Source organism: Equus quagga, unplaced genomic scaffold, assembly GCF_021613505.1.
Source record: "Equus quagga isolate Etosha38 unplaced genomic scaffold, UCLA_HA_Equagga_1.0 146_RagTag, whole genome shotgun sequence".
Classification (NCBI taxonomy): domain Eukaryota; kingdom Metazoa; phylum Chordata; class Mammalia; order Perissodactyla; family Equidae; genus Equus; species Equus quagga.
In genome coordinates, this window is record NW_025796728.1 from 248,819 (window position 1) to 274,581 (window position 25,763).

At 41.7% G+C, this 25,763-nt stretch overlaps 1 protein-coding gene across 4 annotated transcripts in view; it reads right to left on the reverse strand.

The window, feature by feature from the left end:
* The window catches only part of LOC124232991 (mast/stem cell growth factor receptor Kit), an 81,283-nt gene that overhangs the window by 8,002 nt on the left and 47,518 nt on the right, over positions 1-25,763 (reverse strand). For 2 of the 4 annotated variants that reach the window (XM_046649987.1, XM_046649986.1), the window contains exons 6-16: positions 23,902-24,091; positions 21,666-21,781; positions 8,618-8,732; positions 6,747-6,928; positions 5,188-5,294; positions 4,968-5,094; positions 4,594-4,698; positions 4,397-4,507; positions 2,999-3,149; positions 731-822; positions 101-228 (exon numbers count right to left, since the gene is read on the reverse strand). In XM_046649987.1, coding sequence (XP_046505943.1) covers positions 101-228; positions 731-822; positions 2,999-3,149; positions 4,397-4,507; positions 4,594-4,698; positions 4,968-5,094; positions 5,188-5,294; positions 6,747-6,928; positions 8,618-8,732; positions 21,666-21,781; positions 23,902-24,091 — 1,424 coding nt within the window. Of the gene's footprint in view, positions 1-100; positions 229-730; positions 823-2,998; positions 3,150-4,396; positions 4,508-4,593; positions 4,699-4,967; positions 5,095-5,187; positions 5,295-6,734; positions 6,929-8,617; positions 8,733-21,665; positions 21,782-23,901; positions 24,092-25,763 lie in introns of all 4 variants that reach the window. The other 2 variants (XM_046649984.1, XM_046649983.1) reach the window with 1 other exon arrangement.

Consider the following 25,763-nt stretch of genomic DNA (forward strand, 5'->3'; position numbering starts at 1 on the left):
TGCTTTTGGTAACCACACTTCAAAATGACACTCTGCATTCTAACTAGGGCTCTAAAATGCTCCACGATGAAGGAAAAACAAAAGGACTCTTCCCACTTACGTTCTTCGAGGCAAGGAACGCCATGCCCTTCGCCACCTGGTAAGAAAAGCTGAGCAGGTCTTCCAGGTCTAGGGCCAGCTCGTCATCTTCCATGATGGACGGAGCCACGTCTCTTTCTATGTACGAGCCTGAAGGAGGAGAAGGATTTTCTCAGCAATTAAAACCCTCAAGGCAAGGAAAATAAAAGACGGCGACAACAACAATATCAAAGGCTGGTAACGAATTAACGGATGTGAACTTGCAGGCAAATTGCCTCCCCAGTGTGAGGAAAGGTGGGTGTTGAATCACAAAGTTAGTATTTACAATCCTGGACTAAGTTACAAAATCTTTAGGAGAGAAGGATGGTGGAATAATACAAAAATCTCGTATTTTTGATATGCAAAACATATATTTGGTATATTTTGAGATGCATACATTTTTATATATGCAAGTAAGATGCTCAGTTACAGTAACACATGCTCTGACCCCAAATGCCCGCTTGCAACCCTTAACTGCCATTGATCATTGGCATGGCCATGAGACCCTACGTGAAGGAGAACCAGGCACTACTAGGAATGATGTTACATTCCATAGTAGTATACGAAATCCTCGGTAAAAGAAAGCTGTTTTTATTGCTTGATAGGTACGCACCTATTCTCGCAGCTCTCCTCTTGTCTGTCTTGGTGGGTACGACATAAGAAACTCCAGGTTTCATGTCCATGTACTCATTAGTACTATCATTGCTGGGAGAGATGAAACATCCATCAAATGACGATTGAATAAAATAGGAAAGCGGGGGAGCACCCATGGAGCAGGCTCTACCTCCCTACTCCCTTTTTTACAAAATATGCTAATTTTATTCAAAGAAAAGTATCGCCAAGTTTGAATGAAGAAAATCTTGTTCAGTAAGAGAGGAGTTTTTAATATACATTAGGGTCCAATCCCCAGGAGCTAGATGGCCTTTTTTGTGTTCAATCATATGTGGGACTCAGGTTAGAAATTTCCCATCTTTTGACACCAGGGATTTAATGGGAAACAGAGAGCCAAAAACATTATGCCACAGTACTTCCAACTCTCTAAATGAGCCCCAAGAGACAAGAAGAAGGAAACTAGAAAGAGACAAAGAACCAGAGCTTCTGAGACGTGTTACGTGGCGGAAGGCAGAGACTGTTAATATATAGTGACTGCTGGGAGAAGGTTTAACAAAATCAAGTTTGGTTCAGACAAACACCAATAATTTGGATGATTTTCTGAACCATCTGGACCTCTTGAATCTGCAACATTTGGCTGGAGAGTCTTCAAGATTTCTAGTACTTCCTGCTTCTGATTAGCATAGAAACACCATGACAACAATCTCCTTCAGAGCGTGCTGGGGGTTCCAATCCCATATGGGATCCCAAAGCACAAAGAATACCACACAGGATGGAACGATGCAGGCCATTATCTCAGAAAGTTAAGAAACACATATGTGGCCAAAGTTTTAGAAATAAGGCAAAGCAGCTCATTTATTCATATAAAGAGCACATGCTCTGGAGTAACCAAAAAAAGGTAGTTTGTACTGTATTTTATTACCACTTCAGACTACTCAAGTTTACAGGATTAAAAAAAAGTTAAAAAGCTTCACCTGGGGTTTAAAACTTTAGCCAGAGGGGCCGACCCCGTGGCCAAGTGGTTAAGTTCGCGCACTCGGCTTCGGCGGCCCAGGGTTTCGCCAGTTCAGATCCTGGGCGCGGACATGGCACCACTCGTCAGGCCATGCTGAGATGGCGTCCCACATAGCAAAGATAGAAGGACCCACAACTAAAATATACAACTATGTACTGGGGGAATTTGGGAGAAAAAAGTAGGGAAAAAAAAAAAGAAGATTGGCAACAGTTGTTAGCTCAGGAGCCAATCTTTAAAAAAAAAACAAAACAAAAAACTTTAGCCAGAGGTGCAGAAAAGGGCTCTAAGGGTAACTGCTCATCAAAAATATTTACTGAGGTTTCCCTGAGGGCCTGGCGTTAAGAGTTCAGGAGACAAAATCTTGTCATCTGGAAATGTAGGGGATATAGCAAATAAAATGGAGAGGAGACTCCCTCCATACAACCACAGAAATACACGGTATAAGGGACTGGGCGTGATGAGTATGACTTTGTTGGGCTGGGTGAGTCTGGGAAATCTTCTTACGTGGTGGATCTTAACAACATCTGGAAAGAACAGGCCAAGCATGGCAGAGAAGAATTCTGTTCTGGTGGTAAACCACACTCATTCTCCTTAAAGGAACCTGAAGCTCTTTACACATCAGTCAAATTCAGAATGCTATCAATGATGAAAGAGATGAAAATAAGCAACAGAATTTTTTTTAAATGTGCTACAGTTGTAGTGTCTTTTTATAGCATGATAAGTTTAAAAAAAAACAAGGGTAAGGTATACAGAAATAATTCAGAGGTAGACAGCGAGAAACCTAAAAGCAGAGATACGTTCAGAGCTTTCTGCCATCCTGTTGAAGGTTTTAAAGGAATTTACTGTGACAACTTGACAAGTTTTCCCGTTTTCCCTATAAACAGCATCTCCCTATAAAGAGGCATATAGGACCAAGCTCCACAGTATAAATGGAATGACACCAAGAGCGGAACCACGATGAGAGAAACAGGTATAGACTTCCTTCAGTTGAACAGAACTAAAGCTTAGAAAAAAAAACTAAGGATGCATTTGAAAAGAAATCAACAAAAATCTAAGTTTAACACCATTTGAATCTTTAAAAACACTATTTGAACTGCCTAAATGGTTAATCACATTTAAATGACTTAATAATTCTGATTTTGCATCTCAAAGGACCTCAGTTCATTTTTTTTAAAGAATTAGCCTTGATTGCAAACCCTTATGACCCCACGAACTACCTGCTGACAGCTGACTATCTATGTAAATCGGTCTTACCAGGAGGACTCCTTTGAATGCAGAAGGTTCTTATAAAGTGCCGCTTCTGCGTGATCTTCCTGCTTTGAGCAAATAAATGAATCACGTTTTCTTCTCAAAAAATTCAGAAGATCACCATAGCAACAATATTCCGTAATGACCAGGGTGGGCCCTAAGAGCATATAGGAAAAGGGTAGAAAGAGGTGAGACATATAGACAATCTTGCCTCCCATTAAAATACCCAAGGGTGATCAGAGTCATTAATATTCAGGTTCAATGGATGAGCCTACTTAGTTCCAATACAATCCTCTCTATTAACATTGCTTATCAAAACCTGGCATTATTTGGAGTAAAACTAACCGAGCAAGCCCCTTTTTACCTGAATTTCTGAGAGATTAGGGGCCAGGTGTGACTGCTGGTTTTACAGACAGGAGTTACGGCTTTCAACTTACGCTACTATCAACCGTCCTACATAAATCCTTTGATTTCCTTCAGTTTACAGTGGGGTTTCACGTCTCTCGGTTAACGTTATTACGGAAACGATGAGAGCGCAAACTGCGGCACAAGAGGAAAAACAACCACACGGAACAGCCCAGCTCGCTGAGACGAGACTGGAAAGCGGGTGACAACCTGAAATGAGGTGGCGTCACCTGCGTTCTGAGCACTACTAGCCGAAAATGTTTTTTGGTGTTGTGAATGCCTAAAACTGCAGCTCTGAAGGTAACAAGCAACTAATTAACTCGGGCGGAAATTTCTCACGAATGAGTCATGACGTGGTGAGGCAAAAATGTATGGGGTCTGCTTTAAGAAATTATATAAAGCTGTCAACGTGACCATGGATCTCTCCAGTTCTCAAGGAACAGCTCGTTTTACTAATCTTTGTTTCTTTAAGACCAAAATGCTTTCTGGAAACACCACAGAAATCCTTGATGGGAGGCTTGACTAATGCTTTAGAATTGGAAATTTATTTTTTACAAGAGTGAGGTGTTTGCTTCATTTGGTGTATATTTGTGAGCTGATAGGCTTAAAGGCCTATTTTTAATTATGATATGCAAATGAATATTAACCCTTTAGTGACTAAATATGATCCAGCAAAACATAAAGCTTGCAAGATAAAAAGAAAAGCTTTGGGCACAAGATGAGACATTCTCGAGATATTCAAGAGGTCAATGCTGTGGATGCAACATACGTGATAGTAACTAGGGTATGTCATAGGCTATCCCACCCCACGATGAGAAAACTAAAATATACACTCTTAAGAACAATAACTCTTGCAGGGGGGACTCTAGCAAGAGGTAACAACAACTTGGGTAAAAATCTTGCAAGGAGCTTATAATCAAGCATTGTCAAAATCATATCAAAATCTCCCCCTTCTGATAATTCGACAGGTGATAAAATGCAAGCGGGTCACTGCTTTACCTCCAACGGTGCATGCTCCGAGAAGATTCACAATATTCATGTGATTACCAAGGTAACTCAAGACTTTGAGTTCAGACATTAGGGCTTCTCGTTCCGTTAAATGAGCGCTTGCTAAAAATTAGAAACATCTTATTTTAGCAAAAAAGCAAATTTGGAAAACTGACGTTGAGTGCGCGCCGTAGCGTATAGGAACTTACGCTTGAGCATCTTCACAGCAACAGTCATGGCCGCATCCGACTTAATTAAGCCATAGGCAGTGGCCTCAACAACCTTTCCGAAGGCGCCAGCACCCAAGGTTTTCCCTGTAGAAAGGAAGACAAGGAAGTAAGTGGCAGTGATGGTGAGGGACCATTGGTGCGGTTTCAAAATCAACAAAGGAATTGAAGACAAATTTGTCTAGACATATTTCCCTAAAATATACTTTAGCTCAAAGCTATCAAAGGTGGTGAAATTTCACATAAAACACTTCTTGTTTCAGGTGGAATAAAACAAAGGAAGCTACTGGGGTTCCTAAAGTCATTGTTGTGTGTGCACAAAAGTTTACATGGAAAGCCCCCGTTTCAATACTGACCAAAACTCAGTCTGTTTCTGGGAAACTCCCATTTGTGATCATAAGGAAGTTGCGTTGGGTCTATGTACACATAATTGTTTCCATTTATCTCCTCAACAACCTTCCACTGTACTTCATACATGGGTTTCTGTGGGCGGAGAGAGGGAAAGAGACATCATCTTTCGATGGTTAATGTTTCAGGCAGTATAGCCCTCAGGGCAGAGAACAAAGAAATGGTTACCTGTAAATATTTGTAGGTAAGAACCATCACGATGATGCACATCATGCCAGCGGCGACCACGAAACCAATCAGCAAAGGCGTGAACAGAGTGTGGGGATGGATTTGCTCTAAAATGAGAGAGGAACATGGAATCACAGCCTATTAGCAGAGTAGGATCTTCACCACAATCACGGAAACCCAAGCTCACCCACCTCCCATCTTACAGCCCCTGGCAGGGTCCAAAGCCACCGGCATCTCAGCTGTGTGCCTTGGTTATTATCTGACTCTTGTTAGTCAAAGGAATTTTTAAAAATAACATCTCTAAACCAGACTACTGTGGAAGAGAAGTTGAGATTTCTATAGCATAAGAATAACTTTATGGGGCCAGCCCGGTGGCGCAGCAGTTAAGTGTGCATGTTCCGCTTCTCTGCAGCCCGGGGTTCGCCGGTTCGGATCCCAGGTGCGGACATGGCACCGCTTGGCAAGCCATGCTGTGGTAGGCGTCCCACATATAAAGTAGAGGAAGATGGGCATGGATGTTAGCTCAGGGCCAGGCTTCCTCAGCAAAAAAGAGGAGGACTGGCAGTAGTTAGCTAAGGGCTAATCTTCCTCAAAAAAAAAAAAAAAAGAATAACTTTATGCTGTTTGTCAATGAAAAGCAACATCTGAATGAACTTTGTACCTCAACAAAACTCCTGTCTTGGACAACTTTAGCCAGTTTCCTTTGCGGATGCTTTACATTTTCTTCCTTATGCTTTCCTGTATTTTCCCAGTTTTCTATATCAAGCATGAATTTCTTTTAACAACCGAGAAAAACATTTTTAATGTGTTCCTTTCATTGCCCTGTCTGAAAAAAACTATGACGAAGAACAATGTAACATTCTTCCCCTCATTACTCAAAAACTGAAAATTCACCACTTTTTGGCATTCATCTTTGCCAACTCAAGAAAACAAAACCTGAGCCCTAAAAATGTAGGTGCTCAGTTTCTTTGTCTTCTAACTTCATACCAATTCATCATTTCATCCACAAGGATCATTTCACCTACGTTAGGAGAGCTAGTCACTCATAAATCAAACTTTAAAGACGTTATAGAAAGAACTTACTAACATGACACCATAAAAGGCAGTGTTAACTCTCATATAGTGTCTGGCAATGTGTTAAAATAACTGATTTTAAATAACTGAAATTTTAAATTGAACTTAAATTTTTAAATTGCTCTGTTTCTGGTTTGAGCATAAGGTAAATATATTCCCCTATTTGATTTCTCTATCTCTTTTTAATGGAAACAATTGGAAACATACAATTTCTTTAGAGAGATATATATGTCACACGGACAGAACACACATATGTACACACACACATAAAATATATATAGTACATGGTTAAAATTACTGCATGAATTTTAACAAACTAGTACAGAACGAAACGTAGGGAGTGTGATGACAGTAGAACGCAATGCAGGTATTACCAGAAATGACATGGCCAATGATGGAATGGACTTAAAATCATGACTGACGTGGTAGGCAGTGCCTAACATCCCCTTAAATTGGATTAAAAAGAAATATACCTTTGTTGTTACCTTTAAATGCAAAGTTAAAAAAGGCCGAACTCTTGCCCACATCATTGTAAGCCCTACACTCGACCGTGCCGTTGTGCTTGAATGCACTGTAATCGATGGAGCTTTGAACCACGAGTTTTCCAAACGGTGACACGGATGAGTTTTGTATCTTCACATCCACCGGCCCCACAGGAATGGAACATCTAGGGGAAATAAAATAACAGCCCAGATTTACTCCAGGAAAATCAATCAGTGAGCCAATCCAACACCTCGGATCTGGCGTACTTTTAAAACTAAGTTAAGGGTTCAAGATTGGAACTTTCCTCTTACACGCTGATGTCAGAGAGTGATGACGAATGAGCACTTCTGTGGCCCCGTGAGCAGGGAAAGCACCGGGGAAGAGAAGGAAGAGGGAGATGAGAGTTTGGAGTGAGATGTGGGTTTGAATTCAAACCCCTAATCTGTTGACCTCTGACAAGTTATTTAAATTCTTCAAGACTCAGTTCCTACAGCTGTAAAACTGGAATGGTCGTGCCCATCTTGGAAGGTTATTGAAAGGATTAGAGAGGAATTAAGTAAGATGGCTGGCACACATCCCGGTACAAAGTAGGCCCTTATAAATAAACTAATTGCAAGAGGATGTACAAAGCATAAAAAGGAAAAGCATACAGGAGGAAAGCATTAAAGTCTCAAAAAGGACAACAACAGGGCAACCCCCCCAAAACCCCAGTAGCGAGGACCCTGCAGCTCCAGGTTCTATGGAGGGAGGTACAGGCTGTGCTTCTAGGTCGCAATGACGAACCCTGATGACCCTGTTTGAAATCACCCATACCCCTCACATGCCTAGCAGTTTTCTATTCCCTTCTCTTGCTTTGTTTCTGGCCTCAGCACTTAACACCTGTACGCATTAGTTGTTTATTTCATCTTTCGCCCATCTCCACCTATTAGCATATAAACTCACAAAGCCAGGGTTCACATGTGTTCTGTTCACTGGACCAACGTTTAGCATCCAGTTGACACTCCAAAAATACTTGCTGAATGAATGATTGTATTACCAGAGTTGCTTCCACTGTGGGCATGCTTTCCAGGGGTCTTGAACCCTCCCTATTACTCCCTGCAGAAAACATTCCACTAAAACTCAGCTGACAACACTCCTATGGAACCTCTTCCAAGTTGTTGTGATAAAAAGGTCTATTTGATGAAAAATAAAATTTCTATTATTATCTTGACTATTCAATTGCGATGTTACACTGGGCTTTTAAACCCTGAGCATAAAATAGCTTTTGATGGATAAAAACAGCAAAGTTGACCCCATTTTCATCTTCAGGTAATGTGAAAGGACAATTTAAGGCTTAAGGGTCGCTTGTGAGGCAGAGGAAGCACATTGCCACATGCGCTCTGCTCAGAGGCCGGACACCTCATCAAGCAGAAAACCATTTGAAAACCCGCCGCTTACAAACACCACGTGTATGTTGTAATTGCACGATCATTACTTTTTGGTAACTTGGCAATTAACTTCTGAGGTAATTTTTTTCATGATAACTACAGCTGCATTTCCCACACACATTACCTCCTGTGTATAGAATGGAAATCTAATTACTCTGCCCTGGAAAATTGCTTTATCTACCTGCAGGCTGGAAATTGCACGATAAATCCAAAAAGATAACCAGCAAAATAGAGAAGTCATTCAGTAATCATTTTTCAGCAAACAAAATTAATGTCTACCAAGAAAAATATAGCAATTATGACCTCTAAAAAGCCACATGGATAGAAAAGAATAATAAGCAAAACAAAGCTTTAAAAAAAAAAATCTGAAAACACCATTTGAAATGCAAGTGAATCGCAGTCCATCCCTTCTGCGTGTTAAGTAGGACCCAAAATAATCATCTCACCTCTGCTCAGTTCCTGGACAAAAATACCAATCTATTGTGGGCTCTGGGAATCCTGCTGCCACACACTGGAGCATGCCATTCATGAGCCTGTCACGAGTCAGGATTTCTGGTTTTGCTGCAGGAAAAGAGAAGCGGCCATACGTCAGATTGCTGGAAAACCTCATCAAGGTTCACTCCATTCTTTTAGAAAACTTAGCACCTTCTTGAGGCTGAAGAAGACCCGGAGGGAATATGTTAGTCAAAGGGGAGAATCTGAACCAGGAAGTGGAAGGTACAGGGAGGTGGATGTGAGGGGTCAAACCAGGAGAGGCTGTCAGTGAGAGCTGCCCAGCCCAGCTGGACTGTCCGCCCCGCAAATGTGGAGGTCTGTGAACTGGCTCTTCCGGGGATCTGGAGGTTGCAGGACCACCTGGCAGGGTTTCTGTTTCCAGTGAGGGGGAATCTGACAGACCGCTTCTAAATCAAGACTCTGGAATTCCAAACTGTATTAAAGGTGGAAATTTGGTTTAAAGGATTCCTGATATCGGGCTTTCAAAGTATTGTAGAGACTGGAATGGACGAAATTAGGAGTTGTTACAGGAAAAGAGAAGCCCCCCCACCTTGGAAATTTCCTCTTTTGGGGGGAGGGGTGAAGAGGTGATAGATATTAAATAGGTGAATCACCCTTTTTACAGAAAATCGAAAACCTAAGAGTAAAATATCATACGGGCTTTTAACCCCAAATTTTTATTTCAAATGCAAAACACAGACAGAAAATTAGAAGAGGAAACCAGCCCGAGAGTGTTATTCATACATATATCTAAATCTGAGTACAATCACCGAAAAAGTAAATTATATCAGCAGGAATGCTCTAATTTGACATTTCTGTGTAACTACAATAATCAACTGATATTCAATCATGGGTGCCCTAAAGCACTGCAAATTCTTGAGATTATTTCTAAAGCGGAAGGAAGATGAACTTGCGTTCAGCTGTTCTATTGGTAATCTATTTGAAGGATTCTAACCTGCTGAGAACAAGTTGGCTAAACTGTAAGCATCCGGTGGTGGGGACAGGGATGTGCTTGCCCTGTCTCCCTGGTACAGCATCGAGAGCACCAAGCCTGAGCACAGGACCACGGGAGGCCATGTGTGTGGCCGACAGACCTGAACACTGACTACAAACACCCATCAGCTCTCTGCCCTGGATCAGATCTCCTCATCTGTCAAACGGGAACAACAGTACCCACTTCACAGAGGGGTTGTGACAATTCAATGAGATGGAGCACACAAAGCACAAAGAACTAAAAATGATTCACAGAAATGAAACAAAAAATTTAAGAATTATTATTGATTCAGTTCTTCTTTTCTTGCCAGCCTAAATATTTTCTTCAATGATCTAAAAATTACTTCTTTAAGAGTGTGATAATGCGCATGTGTTTTAACCCGATGCACTGGAAATCTGACATCAATTTTGCTGCGATTGATGGGAACAATAGATGTGGTGAAAAAGACAGACTGACAGCCCAGAAGCCTAGTAAGCTTATTTCCTCAAAGGAAGGTAACACTGATAAATGACATCTTTGTGGAACAAGCTCTCAGCACCTCACCTCCTTGCAGGCAAAATGGCTTGGCAGGGAACGGAGTATCCACATGCATGGCACACCCACCTGTCACTCAACCTGGCCCTGCTGATGGGCAGGCCATTTGGCTAATACACACAAAAGAGCGACACTCCAAAGCAATCTCAAGGTAGGGGCATCCTTGAGAGTTTGGATCCCATGCCAGCTTTCACAAATAGAGCAAGAAGACGAGCGATCGTCTTGCGAAAGCATCCATCTGGCAAGTTTCATTTAATTATCATGGGCAACTGTGTGATTGGGCTGAAAAGTAGGACACAACACAAAAAAACAGTGGAACTTTAGGAGAAGGCTATTTGCTGGAGACCACAGGCGCCATACGGTGGGTCTCTCTGGACTCGATACAAGTGTCACCTCCTTTTCCGAGCCATCCTCAACTCGCCAAAGCCAAGGTGGTTGGTCTCTTCTCGCTAGCACTTAAGAGCAGCTGACACTCTTAATCAGACTCTATATTCTCAAGGGCAGGAACCACATCTTACTGACTGTCCCTCTGACTCCTTGAAGAGCCTGACCGACGGGAGACACACAGTAGGAGCTGTTGAACGATTAAGTCCTCCCCAAAGCAATAAGTGCCTCAGATTCCAAATGAATTCAACTAAAGTCACAAGAAGGGACTGGAAGAACAGCCTAATGGTCACTTTCCTGTGTAGGGGCACTATTTCCATTATTTTTGCAGTAGCAGTTATAAAATAAGAAGTATACACAAATACCTGGGTCATGTGAATTTTTTTTTAATACTGCAGTTAATGAAGAGAAGGGTCTATACACAGACAGCAAAGATAACTGGATAGGACTCAAATGGGAATCAAGTTCATAAGACAGATTCCTTATCCCGACATTCCTTTTGTCACTCATCCTTCCTAAGGCTACATGGTGGATTTCTAGTGGAATTAAATATTAACTCAATACCAAAAGAGGCTAAAAGGATAGCTTAAGATATTAACAATGGTTATCTCTGGGTAGTAGGGTTACAAATAGTATCTATTTTTTTCTTTTGACTTGTTTTCCATTTTTTTATAATGAACATGTAGCTAATAATGAACCTATAAAACATTTTTTAATTAAAAAAGTTGGAACAGCTCAAAATTACATAATCAATTACATGTAGCTTTGGTTACAAATGCTCTACGATCCAAACCTTCCAGCGTGACACCTGGTAGCAGTTATACAATGGCCAGGGCTGGCAAATGGTGTGTCCGGATGGCCTACTTGTTCCCTGTTTCCGTGTGCTGGTAATTAGGCAGGTTTTTAAGGTACTATCCCAGGTGGGCCATAACCTGAGGCTCAAGGAGCAGCTTTTGTCCTCTTGGGCCTGAGGTTGGCCAACCAAGCTCAGAGCGTTCACAAACTTCAATGTGCATTGGAAGCACTTTGCAAAGAGGTTAAAATGCAGATTCCTGGACCCCATTGCCAGAGACTTAGTAGGTTTAGGATATGACCCAGCAATGCACTTTGTAAAAGTACCTTCAAGGGACCCTGTCCAGGGCTGGGACTAGGGTGAGGCAAGAAAAGCATGAAGGGTGCAGAATTTAAGACACTTACCCTCAAGGTTTTGCAAATGGAGGGTTGGCACCATGAGGGAGCACCTCCTTAAATTGGCACCTGAGGTGCCTCTCTGGCCTGACCCTAATACCAGCCCCGTTCTTAACATTGGCGATGAGAGACTTCCTTCTGCAAAGGCTGAGTTACACGAGTACAGTGTGGGCTGTGCATGGCAAGTTGCACTAGGAAATGCTTAATGCATAAAGAATGAGCTAGGTATAAATCTGATTCCTAAAAACGAAAATCTGGGCTCATCTGCATTTTGTAAGTCCCTCATTGCACCATGTTAAGACATTAAGTATACATTTTGCTTTTAAAGATACATAACTCCCTGCAGTTCTCCAGGTTAAGTCTGAGCTGTGGTTTCTCAGATATTCTGCAATCAGCCGTAGACCAAATGACACCTTCCCTAATTCCTCCCAAGTTGCAGGTTTAGATAAGCCTAAGAGGTGTGTGAGTTATGTATTTCCTGTGGAGATAAAAAATAGCCTTTTCTTCTTTCAAAGCATTATGGACCTGAGTCATTCCGGTGTCTCCAACAACACTGATCAGCTTGTAGGCAGATTTCAGAGTGCTTATGACTGGACTGAGAATTTATTGCTCATGCAATTAAAAATCCTAACCATTCGCTGATTTACCCAACCGATATGTGATCTTGAAAAATACTCCTTTTCACCACCATTAGGTCCATAGGGAAGGCAAGAACAAAATGAATTTCTAAGAACACAGCCCAGATTACAAGAGCTGAGGGGGTGGGTTGGGAGGAGATATACATGTAATGGGTGGGGAAGCATTTTTGAATACAGCTCTTCTCTCTAACCACCCCGACCAACTACTGCTATAAAATTTGCCCACACTCTGTAATAGCAGGACTAAGAACGACGACATAAGTCTCCAAATAATAAAACTAAATGAAGAGAGATCCTAAGGATGGATTTGTTTTTAGGATGGTTTAATGACCATACAGCAATGCTTTGCAGCAATTTGTCACCTATCCTGGTTTGGGAGTCTGGGTCAAATCTACATTCCTGTCATAGTACCGTTACAATAAAGGAATTTAAATCAGCTAAAATAGAAGTACTACTCAGGTTAACTTTTACTGATAAAAGGAATAGTATAGTTTTTAAAAATCTCCCAGAATAGATATTTTAAAAATAAATTTTGTCTTAGACATTCTTCAAGATAGCCAAAAACTGGCTGGGCACTTTAACAGAAATTTAAAAGATGAAACAAAACTTCAACTATAGTCTCCTGTATCCAGTTATCTTCAACAGACTGTTTATCATTTAAAAAAAAAAAAAAAGTCATTCTCCTAATGAAGTAATGTTCCAAACTAGGGGGAAGCACACTTTTACCGTAAAGGGCGTGAGGGTAAATCTTTTAGGCGTTGTGGGCCATAGGGTCTCTCGTAAGTACTCAGCTCCACCCCGTACCACAAATGTAGCCAAAGACATGTAAATGAATATGCATGGCTGTGTTCCAGTAAAACTTTACTTACAGACACGAAAATCTGAATTTTTTCATGTCTCATAAAATCTTCTGATTTTTTTTCAACCATTCAAAAAAACACAAAAATTCTTGGCTTATGGGCCATTCTAAAACAGGCTGTAAGCTGAATCTGGCCCCAGGGCTATAGTTTGCCCACCCCTGTTCTAAACAGCCAACAAAAAGATCTCCCAAATCTTACGATTAAGTCAAAAAAAAAAAAAAAAAACGATGAAACTACTTGGAGAGAGGCTTCCTCAGCCAGAATCACTGGGTTCAACTTACAGGAGCACCATGGCCGTGTGACCCACACATGGGGCAGGTGATGTGTACCTGCCTCACAATGCAACTCTGCCTGCCGCCAAGGAGGGCAGGCATGAGATAAAATGCCATTTTTGCTATTTTTCTACTCTGTCAGAGTAGGGAACTCATTTTGCCACCTAATTCACAAGTAGAGGAGAAAGGGTATTGACACAATGCCCATGGAAAAATTATGTACCTATTCTTGGATTATTTTAAATTTCCACTAAATTAGAGGTGACCCTGCATACATTTGTAAATGAAGAGAGCCAACTTGATGTAAAAACACATGTGGCTCAACTGGAAGGGAAATTTCCATAGAGTAGAAGTTCCACAAACATAAAAGGAACTACTCTTGCTGTTTTTAGAAAAGTTAGGTCCCAAGTTCAGGGTCAGTGCTGGCAGAAGTTTACATGGTTACATATCTAAACTTCTTTCTCTTGCTTTTCCACCATACACATGAAAAAAAGGCCAGACCACGCAAATACAGTCAACAAAGGGCTTAACCATCTACACAAGTTACCTTGTTTTCGAACAGGTTCAGCATTTAATAAATCCCCAACTTAGCAACATGCTCCATCAGACCAACTGTCTTAGGAGACACGAAGGAAAAGAATAACAGGACTTGAGGGTGGGAAAAATGAGACTCTTGGTCAGAACCACATTTCCTAAATTTTCTCAGAACATGAGAGAGTCAAATTCTATTTTAAAAGTAGGTTGCCATGATATCCCTTTTTGCTTGATTTAAATGTCTATAACACTTCTCATATCCACAGAGATCCTCTTCATAAGAAGGAGCTATTAAAGTGTCACATCAAAAACAACACTCATAACTCCCCAGCAATTTAAGAACAAAAACTCATTTCAAGTTCAGGAAGAGAAAATAAAAACAGAGTTCAACCGTCAGATATCTCAAATGAACACATATTACTTATAAAAAGATTAATGTAAAAAGACAAGCAACTATTTTCACAGAGATGAGCTACCATACTAAGAAGATCTGAAAACTATTCCTGAATTCAGATCTGTCCAGCGCAGCGAATCCACGACATATGTTCAAGATGTGGGAGCATGAAAGATAACAACAGATGATAACCTTACTGACTCCCAGGCACTCAGGCAGGGTTGCTCATTTGAGAATAAACAAGATAACTATAAACTTTAAATAATCGTCTGATGGGTTTCTTTTAAAACTTAGTCACACCATTTCAGAGTCCCATCTCTCACTCCACAATGTCTCAAAATTGCATCAGACATGGGTTCAAGAAGTTATGAAATACCCATGCAAGGAGATACCAAAATGATGCCACAGAAGAGCATTTATGACATGGAAAGATGCTCACAATCCTTTCCTCGTTTAGCACCAAAAGCCAAGGTTATGAAGCAATAGGACCTCATTTTGTCCAAGAAAAAAACACCTTTTTTTAATGGTCTGGAAGTAAAGGCTATCTCTAAAATGTAAATAAACTTAAAAAGGTACAGTTAAAACTTGCTTGATATTTATTCTTGCTTATATTTTCTAGTTATTCTATCCTTCACATAACATTGTTATAATAAAAAAAATTGTTTTGGGGCCGGCCCAGTGGCACTGCGGTTAGGTTCCTACGTTCCACTTCGACGGCCTGGGTTTCACCCGTTCAGATCCTGGGTGCGGACATGGCACTGCTTGGCACACCATGCTGTGGCAGGCGTCCCACACATAAAATAGAGGAAGATGGGCATAGATGTTAGCTCAGGGCCAGTCTTCCTCAGCAAAAAGAGGAGGATTGGTGGCAGATGTTAGCTCAGGGCTAATCTTCCTCAAAACAAAAATTGTTTTAATTTAAAAATACATGTACACAAATGTTTGCACAAACCAAGCTACTGTGGTTACTGTCGTAGCCTTACAGCAAACTCTCAAAAGTAAGTAAATAAATAAAAAAGGAGTTCTATTCAGCACCAGCTTTATTTAATGTTTAAGGATTCCAGTAATTTAACAACCATAGAAGTAGGGCTATTAGAGTCCACTTAATAGGAAAAAAACACCATCACTAAAAAGCGAAGTCTCTCAAGCAAAACTCAACAGACAAGTGGGCTAGCAGTTAGTCTTAACATTCTTAGCCTCTAACACAAGAACGGTTTGGACACCCAAGTGTTTGGAAGGAAGGTGCCTATAACCTTCAAAAAACAAAAATAGAATGGCTAACAGGTTAACAGGTAGGAAAACGCTTCCAACCTTCCCAAAACTCTAAGTTCTAGTAACTTCACTCTCATTTCATGAGGATCTTAAAAGCCCCCAAACTGAGAAGTCCTTGAAGGCAAGCCCACCATTACTATTGTGCCCTGGGTAAAGGTCCTGGAGACTTCCAGCCAGGTGGGTGACCCAGACGGCTGGCAGGCAGTCTGTCCAAAGTCAGCCATCTACACTGCCGGCTTGACAGGTATACCTTCACCTTTGGCAAATGTCAGGCGGACCATGTCCTTTATTTGTAGGGTGTTGCTACTCCCAAAAAGAAGGATTGTTGAGCCATGCGTAACTGGATTTCACTTTGGAACCAAAAAATACATAAAGGGTGGCCCAGATTTCACAAATGTGGTCAAGGGAAACTTTCTCATCAAGAGGCCTCATTCTGGGTGATTTATTACTTTGACTGATTTGGGTATACTGTATGATCTATAAATAATCACTCACACCAGACAGGATGTTAATTACATGATGCAGTGATTTAGAAATAATACATTATTTAGCATTTCCTTAAATTGTTTCAACCCCTTGTTAACACTCTACAGTAAATGGAGTGAAATTTGTGACTTTTGAGAGTTAATTTGGTGCAGTTCAGCAGTCATCTGGAGACCCAATCTAGCTTAACATTACCTGTGCTCCATGAAAGCCAACGAGACAAGAGGAGCCCTTTTGTTCTCTATACCTTACTTGTCCTGCTACCACCACCTGACAGGACTCTCACTCAACTGGCAGGTTTGTCATTAAGGACAGACCTTTAAGATGGGAAAGAGATCTACTTATGGCTCCTAGATATCATTTGCCACAAATTTTAGATTTGTAATACTGATCTAGAAATGCTACCGGATAAGGTTTAAAAAGGGTACAACACTTTCAGCTGTAAGATGAATAAGGATATAATCGAACATAAAACATGGTGAGGATAGTTGATAACACTGCATTGTATAATTGAAATTTGCTAAGAGAGTAGAACTTGAACGCTCTCACCAAAACAAAACAAAACAAAATGGGTAAATACAAAAGGTGATGGACGTGTTAATTAACACAATGTATACATATATCAAACGATCACATTGTACACTTTAAAGATCTTACAATTTCATTTGTCAATTATATCTCAATAAAGCTAAAAAAAAAAAGTTCTTAAAATCTTTCCAGAGGTTTGAAAAACAAGTGATTTATCATATCAATCATAATTTCTTTGCACAATTTTGTAAATTATTTCAGGATTCACATGAGACAGTTGAAAATACAAGCCAAAATAAACATAAAATATTTATATTACTGATTAACATTTAAGTCCACCAAAATGTTTGAAATTTATTCAAGAAATACTGAGAGGGAAAAGAGACAAGTGAATAAATTAAGGTTAAAATACACATTTGTCCTTTTAGTTGTCCTGGATTTGGTAAAAAAAAACTTCACTGTGTGACATTTATCATAATCAAAGAGACCATAGGTTTCCAAGCAAAAATCGCAAGCTACCTAAAGAATCTGGGTGGTGTCACTTTTTCTAACACGTAGAGGAACTCTGGAAAGAGTAGTGCCTATTAAAGCACTTTGGGAGAGTTTGATAGTTCTTAGAACTTTATTTTTCTCCCAATTTTAATCTGCAAGGAAAACAAATGGGCATTTTCCCCAAATGACATTAAACTTTTTCTAACTAAGAATATGATCTCTGTATACAACTTCAGTAAGCAATGCAAGTTCAATGCAAAGAATCACTGGCTTGTTTTGTTTTGGTTTTGGTTTGTTTGTTTTTAAAGATTGGTTTTTAAAGATTTTAAAGATGAGCTAACAACTATTGCCAATCTTTTTTTTCTTTTTCCTCTTCTTCTCTCCAAGTCCCCCCAGCACATAGTTGTATATTTTAGTTGTGGGTCCTGCTAGTTGTGGCATGTGGGACACCGCCTCAGCACAGCCTGACGAGCGGCGACATGTCTGCGCCCAGGATGCGAACCCGCGAAACCCTGGGCTGCCCAAAGCGGAGTGCACGAACTTAACCACTCGGCCACGGGGCCGGCCGTTTTGTCTTTTAATGAAAATCCCCATCAGTTTCCGCTGGAGGTCGTGCTGAAAAATGGCAAACATATGACTCTTGGCCATTATAAACCACCTTTAATGTCACTGAGCCAACTTTACAGACCCATGTAAATTATGCCTCAGTTAGAGAAATAAAAACAGTATTAAACATTTTCAAGCTTTACATGTTACATATTTTCCTCTTAACACAAACTGGCAGGACATGATTTTTTCTAAACCGCCCACATAAACAATCTAAACACACACACACACACACACACACACCTCTCTCCCACTATATTCAAATCTATATGTAGAATTTTCAAAACAAATGGATTTTTCTGCCACCAAACATTTAACCATTCAAAATCAAGGATTTTCATGAGCATTTCTCATGAATCTATTAAGCAATTATGCATCAATGTTACTGAGTAAAAGTACCCTGAACTTCTGCCCTTATTCTTTGCCTTTATTATTCTGATTTTTATTAATTCTAATTTTTGCAGAGTGTAATTTCTTTCATCCTTGGGGCTACGCTCATTTACAGAATACTATACAGTAGATCCACATATACATTTGGCTCAGCTAAAACATTACATCAAAATGGACACAACTGCTCCAATTTTAAATTTTAAAACTATTTTTAGCTTTTGATTTTAAAATTTAACTTAAAAAAATTTTGCCCCATAATAGTATTCACTAGAATTGTTTTTCAATCCAAAAAGGAAAAAAAAAATCAACAAAGAAATTAGCTAACTATACATATCCATGAAGAGCAACTGGGGCATATTTCACAAGAGGCAAATGTTTTAAGTTTCACATAAAAATGCTACCTGTCAAAGCATTTGGAGATCAAGAAATCCAACCTGTTAGGTAAGTGAAATAAATGCCTTTAGTCAGTTTCGTGTTTGTAACACACTGACATCAATGAAAAGACTTCCTGAAGAGCTTAACCCAAGAGGTCACAGAACAAACATGCTACCCTCATCTGTTCACTCAGTGCACCAAGCAGGAGCTCAGAAAATGCTGTGGGGGGATCTGTGACCCAGGCCCCAGAATACAGAAAAGGCCTCCTGTACTAACAGGGAATCCAAGAAAGGATCGTCTGGGAAGGTTGATGCCATTTCCTATCTAGTTTCAAACAGGCACGAGTTCACCAGCAGAACTGATTAATACTGATCCTGCCACATGGTAAATTAGCCTGGCAAGTAAAACGGTAGGAACCCTGTCACCCAGAGAAAAGTAAGGATGACTTCGGCGACATCTTTCTAAGGTCAATGACTCACAACTAGCAGACCATACACTGGCAAATGAAAGCATGAAAAAGGGGAAAAGAAACAGATCTTAATGCCTCCTTGCCCTTGAAGCCAGGGAAAGAGAGAGATAAACAGCATTTAATTTAATAAAATCCCCAACACTGAGCTTCTCAAAGCAAGGTCTGCGGAGTAGGCCACGTCCACAATCTGCTGTTACTGGACCACACGAGGGAAGCACAGAAACTGAGAACAAGAGTTGAGAAGGAGCAATTTGACAGGGTAATTTTTGTATCTGTTGAATTTAATAATAAAAAAAATATGATCTCGTATTTTGTATATCTTTTCTTTTTTGCTTTACTTTTCTAGTAATTGGTTCTTACTGTATTTTATAGGAAGTATTGATCCAGAATGAATTCAAAATTTTAAAAAAAATGTCTTTGACCACAGATAGTTTAAGAAGCACCATATGAGAGCATCAAGTTTTGTTTTCTTTTTTTGAGGAAGATTAGCCCTGAGCTAACATCCGCTGCCAATCCTCCTCTTTTTGCTAAGGAAGACTGGCCCTGAGCTCAGATCTGTGCCCATCTTCCTCTACTTTATGTGTGGGACGCCTACCACAGCATGGCTTGCCACGCGGTGCCATATCCGCACCTGGGATCCAAACCGGCGAACCCCAGGCCGCCAAAGCGGAACGTGCGAACTTAACTGCTGTCCCACCAGGCCGGCCCCCAAAATAAAGTTTTGTACGGACAGTATGCATATTATGCTCACATGGATATGGATTTATCTGCAATCATCTCGTAAATTACTTGAATATTAAAATTTTTCAGAAGCAGGTAATTTTGCCCATTTGTAATGCACTAATAAGCTGCTCCAATTAACATCTGAATTAATCTAGAGATATTTGAATTGTGGGCCAATGAGACACCGTATAATCAAAACTGTTCCAAGGAGCTGAGATATTAATGAACATGATACCCTTGGAAAGGAGAGTTCTGTGGTCAAACAAGCTTGGGACAAGCCCTCCACAGCCCCCTCCAGGGGAGGCATAATACACATCAGCACAGCGAGCGCCTTGAGAAGGTCGGTCGGTTAGAAAAGAGTTTAATGGCACAGATGTGACCCTCTTTATCTAAACACATATCCTGTTCAGGAAACACAATTTTGGAAATGCTGGTATAGTCAAAAGACTCCAGGTTAGTAACCAAAAACCTGTCCTGAGTATCACTTACTAGCTGTTTCTCGTCTTCACTGGTCCGTGGATCCCACTGCCCAGCCCACTACACCACTGAGCTGCAGCATCAAGGACATAATGATGTGAAATCACTTCATGTAGCAAGTAGTAAGCTCCTTGTGGACAAGGGACTGGCTGCCGTCCTGCAGCCCAACACATGTGAAGTACCCAGCAGTTACTAAGCCGTCCTCTAGGCAATGTTCCAGGTTGTCTCCTCGGCCCCCACACACCCAGCGTGGCTAATTCCAATGGTCATTTTGTGGGAATCCTACAAATCCCAAAATGGGGAATCCCATTTTGTGGGAATCCCAAGGATTCTGTCTTTGGAGGCCTCCCATGCTCTGGTGCCCCGGCTGGTGTGCTGCGGTAGGCATCTGCCGCCCTTCCTTGGAAATGCAGATTGGCACCATGGGAGAGCCAGGAGGAAGCTGCGCACTTGGCAAAAGTCCCAGTGGGTGAGTATGCGCCCTTGGCCTCAACCTCTGTGCAGACATTTCTCCAAGGCGCTGTGGGGGTGCAGGCCACAGCAGGGCAGGACTCAGGTGTTCACGGCCATCCCCCACCCTAAACCGCCCGCTCCCTTCTCCCATTGCACCCACAGGGTATGCAGTAGGGACCCTCTGAGCTGGGTCAACATTGCATTCATCTTAGTGGGAGAACAATCTGAACACAAATAATCTCACAATCTCCAAAGAGACAGCCCTGTAACAAAGAAATCATGTCAGGGCTTGATAGTGTCTCCTTCCACCTGACACCGTAATCCAGCTCCTAGTCAACCTCTGGCTCCCCATTTCAACAATCAACAAGAACACATTTTCCGGGGCCAGCCCGGTGGCAAAGATTAAGTTCGCACATTCCACTTCTTGGCGGCCCGGGGTTCACCAGTTCGGATCCCAGGTGTGGACATGGCACCACTTGGCAAGCTGTGCTGTGGTAGGCGTCCCACATATAAAGTAGAGGAAAATGGGCACAGATGTTAGCTCAGGGCCAGGCTTCCTCAGCAAAAAGAGGAGGACTGGCAGTAGTTAGCTCAGCGCCATCTTCCTCAAAAAAAAAATACAAAAAGAATACATTTTCCCTCAAACCACTGTTGTTTTTAGCTTCTGTGGCTCCTCTGTTTACTTCAAAGGTAGCACCCAGAATGTGAGCGACGTCTACAAGGTCACGTGGTCAGTGCAATGTAGGACAAGGAACTGGTTTTCATACACATTCTTCCAACCACCAAACCACGGGGTCTTTGTTAAGGTCAGAATTATCATGAAACATTATTTACATAGTACACAATGAGCTCAGTTCGGCAGCTGTTACAAACACCAGCCACAACTTAAAATAATAAAAAACAAGATGATAAGGAGCCAGTCGTTTTACTCACTGTTCACGTAAACATTAAATGTCACGGAAGAATCGACATCAGAATTGGACACTAGAAACGTGTAAGTGCCTCCTTCGGTGCCTTTTAATCTAGTCAGATGAAGTTCGCTCACATATCTACAAAGAAAGATGATAAATTAGTCACCCCTAGATGGCCTGCCTCAGAGGATGTGCCTTTGTCACAGCTCCCCTCTGGAAATACATGTCTGGTTAGGAAAAATGACTCATGTAATGCAGTAGTAACAAGATCCACATTCACAAACAACAAATACAAACACACACACACATACTTAATTTGGGACAAATGCCTGTCATGTGAGAATACACAGTGAGGAAAGGCTTTCTCAGCATGAAGGCAACCTCACAGAGACTGCAGCCTCTCCTTCCTCCCGTGCTGTCCTCATGGCCCTGTCCTCTGCCCAAGGTCCTTTGTTCAACTGCCCTCTCACCAGTGTCCTGAACTTGCCTGCCTGCAAAACCCCAGACTGGCAGGCAGCTGCATGCAGGCTGTCTCCATACAGACAGCGCAGGGCCCGAGCAGCAAGGGTCAATTTTGTTGCCCTTGCCCTCCTTCTTGCAACCCCACAATCTCCCGGTTTCCCTCCGCCCTCTGTTACTTCTTCCTAGGGTCCTTTGCAGTATTTGCTATTCAAGCTTCTATTTCACTGTCGGGCAGCCAGATACGGCTGTGCAGACTGAGCAGAGTTAACGATAAGGGCTCCAGCGTGGATGGAGTGCCCTTGACCCACACGGGCTACACAACCGACTGGACGTATGCAGTGGCTTGTTCAGACTTTCTTCACACCGCACACGCTCCTGGCCAGGGCAATCCACTCTCACACTGAACTACCTGCTGTTTGCTCACAACTTTTGAGTCTCTATCTCTAGGCCAGACTCCTCTGTGCTACGCCTCCTGTACAGAGCTATCTTCATGCCCATCCCTGCTGCTATGGGGGCAGCTAATAAGGACTCACACCTGCAACCTTCTCCCACGTTTGCCCTTGGCTGCTTAGACCCACATGGAAGTTGACTGCCCACCAGGTTTACAGCCAATGAGTGACTGACAATGGGAAGGGAGACATGCCCAGCTCCAGAGTGCCCTTGAGATCAAATCCTTTCTTTCTTCCTTTCCCCTCCCCACCTTGCTCCTCCATGCCCGGGCAGGGCTCTTTCTCCCTTAATGAAGCCCTTGCCAGAGAATCCTTGTATCAGGCTCTGCTTCTAGGGAAGCTGACTTAGGATACTTCCTACCTCAACATCACTAGAGATCCCACGGTCAACCTCCAATTCAACAAACCCCAAGCTGAACTGTCTCCCCCTCCTCCTCCTCCTTGAAGGGTATCTCCTCTCACCGTCCAACCTGGCTGACGGCCTCAGACTCCCAAGGGACATCTTCAGCTCCTTCCTTCTCTCTCCTACCCCTTCAATCACTGAATCTTGTTAAAGAGGTAGCCTGGACACCCCCCAAATCATCTTCTTCCCTCCAACCCTTAGACCTTGGCCCAGAACACCAATATCTCTCACCCACATTCTTGTAACGGCCAACAGCTGCTGACTGGAAAAAACTACAAACTCTCTAGGCATCGACTTCTTATTAGTCATCTGATCTCGGTCAAATTACTTAACTCATCTGGGCCTTAGTTTCCTCTTCTATACAAACGAGGGAATTAAGAGTTCCCACTCATAGGGTTGTGAGGACTAAACTTATCAAGTTAATAGACATAAGGTACGGGGAACAGCGCAGGACAGAAAAAAGCACACACAGCTTTCATAACATGTTACTATTGCTACTATTTTTATGACAAATGTTTTGAGGATCAAATGAGAGACCTGATGAAAAAGAACTCAAGTTCACTGCCTGGCCCAAAGCTACTTAATGATTCTGAGTTTTCCTAAAGTTTTAAGGAAACGATTGAAGGCACTCACTCTTCTCTTTCTCTGAAGAGAATTATTTAATGTGCCCCTAGTATATGCCAGTCACTGCTGTGACATATCCTCAGAACTCTGGGGAAGAACTATCCCCCATTTTACAAATGAAAAAAACTGAGGCACAGACTTTTCATGTGCGCTAAATACACAGCAAAATGAAATACGGGATGGAGACTCAGGAAGCAGCCCCAAACTCCCTTCCATAGCAGGTGTCCTCTCATACATTTACGGGTCACACGGTAGGATCTGGTAAGCCAAGTGGAAGCGGGGGGAAACGTGTAAGGTCCAGTGCCGGGCCCTCTTCTTACCTGATATTACTTTCGTTCTCAGACTTGGGATAATCTTCCCACTTATCAGTGGAGGTCCTGTTCATATATATCCACTGCTGGTGTTCAGGTTTGGGGTAGGCTTCATATTCAACAATCAGATCTACATTCTCTCCATCGTTCACAAATACGGTAGTATTCATCATAGGGAAGACATTAATGAACCCTTTATCTAATCATAACAGAGTCAAACAGAAAGAAACTGTTATCCACAACTACCCGACAAAAAACACAACTTCATCTTTGGATTGCAAAGATAATTGACAGGTTTCCAGTATTAATTGACCGTAGCAAGTAAGAGAACGTTAACTCGCCGTTTCACACTTTATTTTGCTCTTGCAGAATCACTGTCACAAAGTGAGAAAGGACACACAGTTGGAATGTTTATTCTCCCACCTCAGTCTCATAAGCAGCTCTCTTAAAGATCTATCACCATCTTGTAGGTCTTCTAGAACTGCTAGCCTTGATGTTTATTAGGTTAAAAAGTATTCAAACTAAAGAGTTAGCCTATACCCAGACCCAGGATAATTGTATGTGTGATAAGAAGCTGTCATAAATCAAGAAGAGAAAGAGACCTCTAATGTTCAATTAAAAAGTTGAAAAACTGTCATTTAGTATTGGAAGAAAAATAAACTTACATCTTCTCATCACATCATCTGTCACAGATGGATCAAAGATAGCATTTTAACAATCAAACTGGGTTTGTTTTTTTTTTTTGAGGAAGATTAGCCCTGAGCTAACTGCTGCCAATCCTCCTCTTTTTGCTGAGGAAGACTGGCCCTGAGCTAACATCTGTGCCCCTCTTCCTCCACTTTTTATATATGGGACGCCTGCCACAGCATGGCTTGCCAAGCGGCACCATGTCCGCACCTGGGATCCGAACCGGTGAATCTCGGGCTGCCGAAGCGGAACGTGCGAACTTAACCCCGGCGCCGCTGGGCCGGCCCCTCAAACTGTATTTTTAAGTAAACAACAGAATTGACTCCTATCAAACTTCTACAGAGGGGGCAGTTTTCTGGGCTGTTTAGAAGCAACAGAAGAAAAAAGTTATAAAAGACAAATCGGAATATATAAACATTTAAAAATGTCTATATAGTAAAATTAACCGAGGTAATAGGAAAAAGAGGACATGAAACTATAGAAGAAAAAATATTTAAACTAGTAACTAAAATAAGGCATCACATTTCACTTATTAAAAATAGCAAAACTTCAATAAAGCTGTTAAAAAATAAAGTATATCCATCCTATGGAAAAACAATACCGATTTGAAATAAATGCAATAGTTTTGCAAGTGTGGTAAAAGTAGCACACTGAGTGTGACACATTAGAAAGTGGCACAGCTCTTTTAGAAAGCATTTAGCAGGGCTGGCTAAATGGTTAAGTTTACGTGCTCCGCTTCAGTGGTCCAGGTTGACGGGTTTGGATCCCGGGTGCAGACTGCCATGCTGCGGCAGTGGCCCACATATAAAATAGAGGAAGACTGGTACAGATGTTAGTGGAGGGCAAATCTTCTTTAAGCAAAACAGAGGAAGATTGGGGCTGGCCCGGTGGCGCAGCAGTTAAGTTTGCACGTTCCACTTTGGTGGCCGGGGGGTCGCCAGTTCGGATCCCAGGTGCAGACCTATGCACTGCTTGGCACACCATGCTGTGGCAGGCATCTCAAATATAAAGTGGAGGAAGATGGGCACGGATGTTAGCTCAGGGCCAATCTTCCTCAGCAAAAAAACAAGAAAAAAAAAGCAAGCATTTAGCAATATAGACTTTTTAAAATTATCTGTTCTTCAATTTAACCCTGTAATTTCCATTTGAGAACTCTTCTTAGTGGATGGCTACATGCAAAAAGA